General features: G+C 55.1%; 1 protein-coding gene across 1 annotated transcript; it reads left to right on the top strand.

The window, feature by feature from the left end:
- Nucleotides 1–527: 527 nt before the first annotated feature.
- Nucleotides 528–8,103, top strand: C1ql1 (complement C1q like 1). Its single transcript, XM_006970653.4, has 2 exons — nt 528–1,393; nt 7,060–8,103. Exons 1-2 carry the CDS (start codon nt 797–799, stop codon nt 7,237–7,239), a joined length of 777 nt encoding a protein of 258 aa, XP_006970715.3. The 5' UTR covers nt 528–796; the 3' UTR covers nt 7,240–8,103.
- The last annotated feature ends 1,797 nt before the right edge of the window (nt 8,104–9,900 follow it).

The raw sequence follows: 9,900 nt of genomic DNA, 5'->3' as shown, positions 1-9,900 counted from the left end.
CCTTCCTGGCTTTGGCCTTCACTCTGTCCTTCTTTCTTGGTCTGTCCTCCTGCTCCTCACTTGGCACACACACCCCCTTCAACATCTCTCCTGCAGATAGGGGCCGTGCTCCATCCTTCAGCCTCCTGCAGGTGGTGGTCCTTTGCCCCTGTCGCGGTTTTCCTCGGGACGGACCCCTGGGACATCTATCTCAAGGCCACTCTTGGGCTCGCTGCCTCTCCCTTCCGTTGGCTCTTTGGTCTTACTCGCCCCTTCCCTCTGGGATCCTCATTGTTGACCTGACTCTAGCCCCCTTCCCATTTCCGAGCCTCAGTCTCCCGCTACCTCTGTGGCGCCCACCCTAAACCCCGCCCCCCTCTGCCCCTCCCGCCTCACGGCTGCCGCGGCCCAATTAGGCGCCTGTCCCGCCCGCAGACCCACCCCTCGCCCTCTCCGAGACCGGCGGAGCGGGTGGGCGGGGCCCAACGGAGGGGGCGGTGGCCCCAGCCGGAGAAGGCGGGAGGAGCTAGGCGCAAGGCGGGAGGCGGCGGCCGCGGCGTTCAGTTGGGCAGCGCAGCGGGAGGGAAGCACGAGGCCGAAGCCGGTTGCTGGGCTCCGCAGCGCAAGCAGCGCAGCGCGGCGCCCGGGCCCCGGCCCCATGCCCGCAGCCCCGCCGGACCGCCCTTGAGCGCGGGCATCGCGCCCGCGCCCCCTACCCGCCGGCACCATTGCCCCGACGGCGCGGCCGGGTGGCCCGGCTCTCCCCAGGCTCCGCGCCGGCCGGAAAACGCTGCTGGCAGCTGCCGCGGGCGTGGTGATGCTGCTCGTGCTGGTGGTGCTCATCCCGGTGCTGGTGAGCTCGGGCGGCCCGGACGGCCACTATGAGATGCTGGGCACCTGCCGCATGGTGTGCGACCCCTACCCCGCGCGGGGCCCCGGCGCCGGCGCGCGGTCCGACGGCGGCGACGCTCTGAGCGAGCAGAGCGGTGCGCCCCCGCCCTCCACGCTGGTGCAGGGCCCCCAGGGGAAGCCGGGCCGCACCGGCAAGCCGGGCCCCCCCGGGCCTCCAGGGGACCGGGGTCCTCCGGGTCCTGTGGGACCGCCCGGAGAGAAGGGTGAGCCAGGCAAGCCTGGCCCTCCTGGCCTGCCGGGTTCAGGAGGCAGCGGCGCCATCAGCACGGCCACCTATACCACGGTGCCACGCGTGGCCTTCTACGCCGGCCTCAAGAACCCTCATGAGGGTTACGAGGTGCTCAAGTTTGACGACGTGGTCACCAACCTAGGCAACAACTACGATGCGGCCAGCGGCAAGTTTACATGCAACATTCCTGGCACCTACTTTTTCACCTACCACGTCCTCATGCGCGGCGGCGACGGCACCAGTATGTGGGCGGACCTCTGCAAGAACGGCCAGGTGGGCCATGAGGGGGCATGGGGCTGACCTGGGGGCAGGGCACCCAGGGAGCCCCCAAGGAGAATGCGTATTGGATCAGAGTCGGCAGGGACATCAGGCAGGCGTAGGTGGAGACCCTAAAGCGGCCCCCTTAACTATCACGTGAAGAATGGTTGCAATTAACGGGCACCCCTGACTCTTCAGCCCTTGGGCTTGAGCTCTAAGGCAAATGCTACAGGGCGCCCGCGGAGTGGAAATGCGTAAAGATAAATCCAACTAGTCAGATCATAAGGCTCTAGGGCGCACGGACTGGTCCTTGGGGGTTTGGCCCTTGGGAGGCTGATTCAGGCTGATTTCACTTGAGAGCTAAAATTCAAGCTGACGCCGACTGGCTTTAAGGGAACAGCAAGGATGTGCTCTAGGGCACCGAGAAGGAGAAGCAGTCTCCGCTCTGGAGGACGCTAAGCCCAGTGGCTGTGCGCACAGGAGGAGAAGGGCTGCAGGAAATGTTTGGGGCACAAAGGCAGAGGGAGTCCGGCGCCCAGTAGCCTTAGCTGCAGTACATCTCTGCCTCTAGAGAAGGAACCACCGAGCTGGTCTGATACCCTTTGCAAACCCCCTGGAATGCGCAACCTTTTCCCAGAGTATCAGAGCTATCCAGCGCCTCCGGGGAAAAGTTTCCTCCAGGGGCGGGGCGGAGTGATAGAAACTCCCCTCCTTAAGGTCTCCAGGTCCAACTCCTCCACTACCCTAGAAGATCGGGAGCTGGAAGGGTCCTCTCTGTCCCCCGGAGTGCGTGTGTCAGAGACAGGGACCGCGGGCGCACAGCGTTTTCCTTGGAACCACCCACCCTGGGTTCCCAGTCGCCAGCGTTCTCACCTCGGGGTTACATGAGCCCCACCCCGGGGGCGTGGTCAGGCCGAACCTTCTCTTCTCAGAGGCCAGGGTCAGAACAGAGGTAGGCAAGTGAAAGTTAGAAGGAATCCCCTGTGGCTGAGACTCCAGATCTTCTCGGAAGTCCTCCCACTGCAGCAGTGCCCTGCTTTGGGATCTGCAAAGTTTGGGGACAGGAGAGTGGGCAGAAAGCCGGTCTGCGTGGAAGTCTGTCCTCTTTCCTTTCTTCTGCCTGCTCCCCCCACTCCGCTCTATGGTTTCTGCCTCCTTCTCTGCCTCTTGACCATTTCTTTCCCGGAACCTGCCATTCATCTCTGTCTCTCTTCTCCGGGTCCAAACCCCACCCCCACCCCCACCCCACTTTCTCTCCCGTGTGTGTCTGTCAGGCTTCTGGTGTCTCTCCTCTTTGTCCTTGGTTCCTGACCAAATGGAAGGCCCCGGAATCCAGCACAAGCTCATTCTGCAGACGGCCCCACAAGTCCCCTTATTAATCACCAATAAGGCATACAGCAATGTCACCTTCATTGATGGCATTCCTTCCTTCCTCAAAGAAAGTTTGAGCTGGCCCAAAGACAAGGTTTAGGGGACCCGGGGCTTGCTGGGATTGGAGAGTGGTTGCTAGGCCCTTGGACTCTGCCCCATCACAGGGGTCCCAGCAGGGCCCCAGCAACTGGGCCCGAGGAGGCTCCTAAGATGGCCGGTACTTGTAGTGCAGTCACTTGCTTTTTAGTCTCTGGGAATTGAAACCATTCCCCAAATGTCTTCCCTCCCTCAGAGCCTGGGTGTTAGCACAGTCTGAAGAAGAAGAGTTCCCAAGGTGAGAGGACCCCAGGCTGCCGGAGGCTCACTGAGGGCCATTCTAGGGCCATTTCAAAGCCTCCACACATTGACAGTTACTCAAGACGTCCCCCCAAACAAAACACGAAAAAATGACTAAGAGCAACAATGGATGCTGCAGCCTCCTCCCCCATATCCTCTCGTGACTTCTTCCAGATTGTCCAAGAGGCTCGCTGAATCTCGTTAATCATTCCACATATTTGTCGTGACCCCCCCCCCCACACACACACACAGGCAACAAGGAGTGAGGCTTGTTTGGCACCAAGGGTTTATGTAATAGGGACCCCAGATGCGGTCACACAATCACACTCCATAGGTACTACATTAAAGATGTGCTGTCTGAGAGAGGGGATCAGTGGGGCGGCCCTGCCCCGGCTCAGAACCACTTGGCCGGAAGAAAAGCATGTTGACCCCGGGTTCACCAGGTTAGGAGATACCACTAAAGAGGAAGGGAAAGGTCAAATGTAGAGGAAGGCTGGCCCAGAGGTAGGTGAGAACATTGAACTAAGCGGAGAAAACTATGACCGGGCTGTGCAATGGGTGGAAATGGAGGAGAGGAGCTTCTGCCTTCCATACCTTCAGGATCAGAGGCCACCATGGGTGCTGAGTGCTCCCCCCCCCTTACAAAGAGGTTTCCAGTCCTTTGGGAAGGCAGGCCAATTCTGGCCTTTGGTCCTTCCCTGGGGTTTGCCATCTGCATGCCTGGTGCCTAAGGACCCTTGTCTAAGATCCACTGCCCTCCCTCCGCAGAGATAGCCTTGGGTCAACACCCCCGATCTGATGGCGCCTGGCACTGGTGATTAGGCTGGGGAGCCAGAGGAAAGGGTTCTAGGGGCGGCTGAGCTGTTCAGACAGGTCAGGGTGGACACAAAATTGATAAACATGGCTACAGGCAGAGGCTGTGTGAGGACATGCCAGTGGTCAGAGTGCTGTATGTCCAGGGGAGGGGACTCGGGGAGATATGTACTATACGTGGGTGAAAGCTGGGAGGAAAAAAGCTGACAGAGAAATATAAATTGAGGAGTGTGCCATAACAAAACTCCTGGGGATCAGCCTCTCACCTGGAGTGAGAAAGAGACCCAACTGTCCTCTCTAACTTCTGGTCCTATTCACAGCACAGAGCCTAGTGTAGAAGAGACCCAGCAAATCGGTGAGCCGACAGTCCTCTATGAACCAGGCTGGCAAGTTCGGGGACCACACCTACATACCCAAGACCCCAGCATGGACTGGGGACGGGAGCGCTTTCCCCGACTAGCCTGGCGTCTCAGTTCCCCTGGTCCAACTACTGCCTCAGTTTCTTTTCTTGGCAGTTTCTTCTGACAAGGAACAGGCCGCCTTCTGGCTTCCATGGCAACCTCAATTCCCCCATCTTTCCTAGGGCCTCTAAGAGGAGCTGGATGCCTCAACAGCTTCCCGTCTTGAGTAGAGAATTGGGACCCCTGGGTTCCATTTCAGGATCCCCCACTGGCTAAGGATGGAAGGGCATAAATTCTTGCTGCTTCCATGGATAATTAGGATAATTACAGCAACAATCATGGTGATGAATAAATAATAAACATAACAGTTCTGATGCCTGTCACATCACCAGGAGATTCCTGTTGACGGATGACTGTGTTCTAATGGATTTGGCTATTAAAGAGCACACTCTTTTAATGAGTTAAGGCTAAATTAATCTGGGTAATAAAAATAATTGTTATTAGTAGTAATTTATTAGCAAAGATAATGAAGTGCACGTGTAATAATAAATACTGCCAGGATTAGGGCCCAGGGAACAATACAGAGGTTGGCTGTTTGCTCCTAGCTCTTCTTTGCTAGTTTAAAGCCCCAGCTAGACTTAATTTTTTTTCTTTATCATCTACAGGCTTTTGTAAAGGTGGCAGCAGTCAGATAGGGACTTCTCATCCAGTTTTCTAGACAGAGAAACCCAGGCCCTGAATAAACAGCCTCTCCCTTATTTCCTCCCATCTTAATTTTTTTTTTTTTTTTTTTTTTTTGAGACAGGGTTTCTCTGTGTAGCCCTGGCTGGCCTGGACTTGAACTCATGGAAATGCACCTGCCTCTGCCTCCTGAGTGCTGGGCTGATTGGCATGGGCCACTACTTCCAGGCCCACCTTTAAAATTTCATTGCATATATTTATTGAGGTGAGGACACAACACTCCTTGGCGTGGAGATCAGAGGACAGTTTGCAGGAGTCAGTTCTGTCCTACCGTGTGGGTTCCTGGGGACTGAACTCGGGGCATCAGGCTTGGCAGGAAGCACCTTCACCTGCTGAGGTAGCTCACCAGCCCCTTCTCCCACTTTTTTTTAAGAGATGTTTCCCCAGTTATAATTCACGTAGTTCCAGACTGGGGAAGAGGTTAAGGAGAGGTAAGGGGCTGGAAGGACACTGACTTTTGGGAGAGCTGCATTGAAGTGTGTTGGGTCCTCTTGGTTATGGCATTGCTGCTGAGTCAGCTGCTTAGCAAGGACGGCCCGAAGTTACGCTTCCCTCAGCTCCCCCATCGTCCCATCTCCCTCCACTGCCAACTACGATGTGGCTTCAGCCTAGACATTAGTCTTGGGTTAGGAGGCTGCAGGAGCTGCCTTCAGAGAAGGAGAGAGAACTGTGGAAAAGCCTGCCTGAGGACCCTGTTCAACACAGCCTTCCCCACCGCAAGCCGCAATCCCGGGGACAGCTTTTCTACTCTCTTTTTAATTTTTAAAATTTACTTTATGTGTCTGGGTGTTTTGCCTGCATGTATGTCTGTGCATCACATGTGCCCTGATGACTTTAGAGGCCAGAAGAGGGCATAGGATCCCCTAGAGCTGGTGTTACGGGCAGTTGTGATGTAGGTGCTGGGAATCGAACCGGGGTCCTCTGGAAGAAGAGCCAGTGGTCTTAGTCCACTGAGCTAACTCTCCATGCCCTCTTCTGTTCCTTACCCTTTATTTTAGGGAGACCCTAGGTCCTAAAGCTTAGTTCTCTTGTTGCCTCAGAAATGTCCACAGATAATTCAACCACAACCACCCTCCCCAATGTCTTAAAACTAGTCAGGGCCTCCAGAAGTCACAGCAGCCTTCAAACTCAAATGCTAGCGCTTCCCTTGAGCTGTCTCCTCCTGTCCTCATCTCCCTTCAAGACAAGGACCACAGAGAATGTAAGGCCCCAATTCCTTTCCTCCCATCCTGTTCCTCTCTACCACCCTAGGATGAAACACCAAGAGTTAGAAGTCCTCTGGCCAGGGCAATAGTCACAGGGATAGAGCCGCAACTCCCAGAGGCCTTGGGCAGTGAAGTCAATTAAAGGCCAGAAGGGGAAGGAATTACCAGGCCTGGAGTCTCAGTGCCAAGGTGAGAGACTCTGGAGCAAGCTTTGGACAGGACCAAAGGCCCAGCCTTGCTTCTGGGAAAGCGCCTTCCTAGCTGTCTGGTATTTCCCAAGCTGCCTCTCTCTGTGGCCACGCTGCATCCTTTGTCCATCCATTGACATGAGAGCAGGTGGGTGGGAGAGAAATGAAAACATCGTCGATATTGAAGCAGAGAGGAGGGAATGCTAAGGACAGAGGGAGGGGAGATCTTTCATCTCAGGAAGTACAAGGCAGCCCTCTGTACAAGGAAGGACTTCCCAGCTGGGCCACCCTGGAGGCACTGAGGTGGGCAGCAGGCAGATGGAAAGACCTGCAGGAGTTACAGAGGACGACTCCATCTGGACTTCAGATTCGGGCCCAGATGTGCTCGGCCCTAGAATTCAGGGCTCCTCTATGTCTGCTTCCAAAAATGTTCTGCATGATTAAAAGTGGATAGGGTGGGATGATGGGAAGCAGGCCAAGGTCCTGAATGGCTGGAAAGCTGGGCTTTAGAGCTTCCAGATCCTCACCATGTGGCTGCCTCACCTCCTTCCCCTCTCACACTGTCCCATTCCCCATCCCTAACCCCACCTCCGCCCCGGCCCCGCCCCGCCCCCCACCTCCCTTAGGTACGGGCCAGCGCCATTGCCCAGGATGCAGACCAGAACTACGACTACGCCAGCAACAGCGTGATCCTGCACCTGGACGCAGGCGATGAGGTCTTCATCAAGCTGGATGGAGGCAAAGCGCACGGGGGCAACAGCAACAAATACAGCACTTTCTCTGGCTTCATCATCTATTCAGACTGAGCCCCCGCACCCCTTTCCATCCGTGGCTCTTCATCCCTGGGGCTCCCCTCTAGGGAGAGGCAAACAAGAACCCATTCCCTACTCATTTTCAAATTGCCTGGCCCAGGCTGCCGACTCTCCCAGGCTGAATCGCCCCTAGCCCGCCTCCACCACCTAGTCCAGGCCTTTACTTCTTGGAGCGCAAAGCTCCCCGTTCCCCCCCACCCCTCCCCACCCGCACGCAGTTCCGGCCGGGGTGGCAGGTTGCCTTCCTGGTCCCAGCCTGCACTGTATATGTGTACAATAGGACTGTTTACTGCCCACCCCCTCCTGCCAGCCAGCCCCAGTCTGGGGGCGGGGGCGGGGAGTTGGCGCGGTTGCTTCCTGAGGGGTGACCCCCCCCACCTGGGGGAGGAGCGGGTTAGGGGCTGGATAACATCCCAGCACCCACAAAACCCTGGAACAGCTGCAACTGGTCTGACCAAAGCTATAATAAAAAACATTTCCACCCCGTGGGGCTTTCAGTCTGTGCCCTGGGGAAGTCTGTAGAAGGTGCCCCGGACCCTGCCCTCTAGACTGGGAAGGAGTATGGTGAAAATTTCTGGGGACAACCAGATGCTGGAGTCATAGCTGCTCTAGGAAAGGGCCAAAAGGCCTGATGTTCACCACAGCCCACGTAGGCAGCCGGAGTGGGAAGCAATTCAGTTACATCTCATGTGGTGGTTAAGTGCCATTTTTGCATGGGAAACAAGGTACAGACAACTTTGTAAGTGGAGAGCCTAGGTTCCTGTGACGTCACATGTGGTATAAGTCACTCTCCAGCTGGTGAAAGCCACAGAAAGGACCAAGCTTTGCACTAAAGGCTGGTTAACCTTCCAATCACTACATCTGGGCCTCTGTTTTTCTTCATCAGTAAAATGTGGGAAAGGAGACCCACTTCCCTCAATTGAACACGCTCACAGTACCCAGCTCTTCCTGTTTCTACATCATTTTAAAGTCTGCAAAATGCTTTCAGGTACTCCCTCACCCAAGTTGGAGTTAGGTGAATGGGTAGATTTTCTTCCATGGAGATTAAAGTGATAGAGCTGTTAAGGTCTGTGGATGAACGTGGGTTACACTGAGTCTCTTTGACCTGCCAATGCCTCTTTCTTTTCTTTTCTTTTTTGGTTTTTTGAGACAGGGTTTCTCTGTGTAGTTTTGGTGTCTGTCCTGAACTTGCTCTGTAGACTAGGCTGGCCTTGAACTCACAGAGATCTGCCTGGCTCTGCCTCTGAGTGCTGGGATTAAAGGCGTACGCCACACCACCTGGTGCCAGTGCCTCTTTTAAGTTCTTGTAATTGGCAAGCTGTAACACACAAATACGGCACTTCTAAATAATTATAGTTAATATTTAAAAAAAAGACACCCAGTGTATGTCAGACACTGTAGGCATTTCATAAATATTTCCTCACAGATGTGTGAGGTGCAAAATGGGTTCCTGGAAAGCTCCCATGTCCATAGATGCTTTTGTCTATTTTTTTTTTGTTTGTTTTTCAAGACAGGGTTTCACTGTGTAATGGCCCTGGCTGTCTTGGAACTCACACTGTAGACCAGGCTGGCTGTGAACTCACAGAGATCTGCCTGCCTCTGCCTCCGGAATGCTGGGATTAGAGGTGTGCGCCACCACTGCCCGGCCTGTTTTGTCCATTTTAATGATACATTTACTTTGAGATGGAGGCTCGCTCGCCATCTTACCCAGGATTGCCAGCGCTCCTGAGCTCAAGTGACCCTTCTGTTTCAGCTTCTCAGTGGGACTACAGAGGCACCGTGTTACCCTGGCTATTTTGTCTACTTTTAGATTAAGACACTGAACCTCAGAGAGGTTACGTAACTTGCCAAACCACAGGGCTTATGAACAGGCAAATGCCAATATTCGAGCCGAGGACAGTGCTCTTACCCAGTGCTCCATATTCATAAGGAACTGGCATTCTCAAAGCAGAGCTGAGGCTCGAGTTGGGGTAGCCCTGCCCCATCCTTCTCCTTCCACCCCAGCCCTACAGAGGCCTGCCTGATGCATTCATAAGCATCTGCCATGGGCCGCAACCGTGGGCTGGGGCTTTTGGAGAATGCCAAGGCTCTACATTGAGGAAAGGTCCCATCTGGCTCGCTGGTCTGGCTCAGCTGGAGAGACAGGAAGGAGGGGTAGCCACCCTCCTGGCCAGGCCCCATGTATGGACCCTTGTCGTGGCTGGCAGATTTGAATGGCTTTCTTTATCTTCCCTTCTCGCCCCCATTTCCCCCCGCTGCCAGCTGTGGCCATTTAATAAAATTAGTTTAATGCTTGTTCCTTCCCTGTGGGATCTGGAGATTGAAATCTGCAGGTCCCCACAAACCCAATAAAACCCCTGGCCGCTCTGGATGGAACTAGAGTCTCCGTGGGAAGTGTGATTAGATTAGAAGGCACCCCTCCTGTCCCCCAGTGATGCCCACAGCTGCCTCTGACTCTTTAATAGCCACACTGACTCAGAATTACCCGGTGACCATGCTTGCCATGGGGGTGGGGGGGTGGGGGTGAGGTAGAGGGGCCGTCCCGCCCTAACCTGGAGGCCATAAGGACTATCCCAGGACTTCTGTTAACCAAAAGCATGCTGATTGTGTCTACAGTCAGTGCTTGGCTAGCTGGCTGCTTTGCATTTCTTTCTG

The sequence above is a fragment of the Peromyscus maniculatus genome, chromosome 8, assembly GCF_049852395.1.
Source record: "Peromyscus maniculatus bairdii isolate BWxNUB_F1_BW_parent chromosome 8, HU_Pman_BW_mat_3.1, whole genome shotgun sequence".
NCBI lineage: Eukaryota > Metazoa > Chordata > Mammalia > Rodentia > Cricetidae > Peromyscus > Peromyscus maniculatus.
Note: the sequence above shows the minus strand (reverse complement) of the source record. Positions and strands in the feature narration are given on the sequence as shown.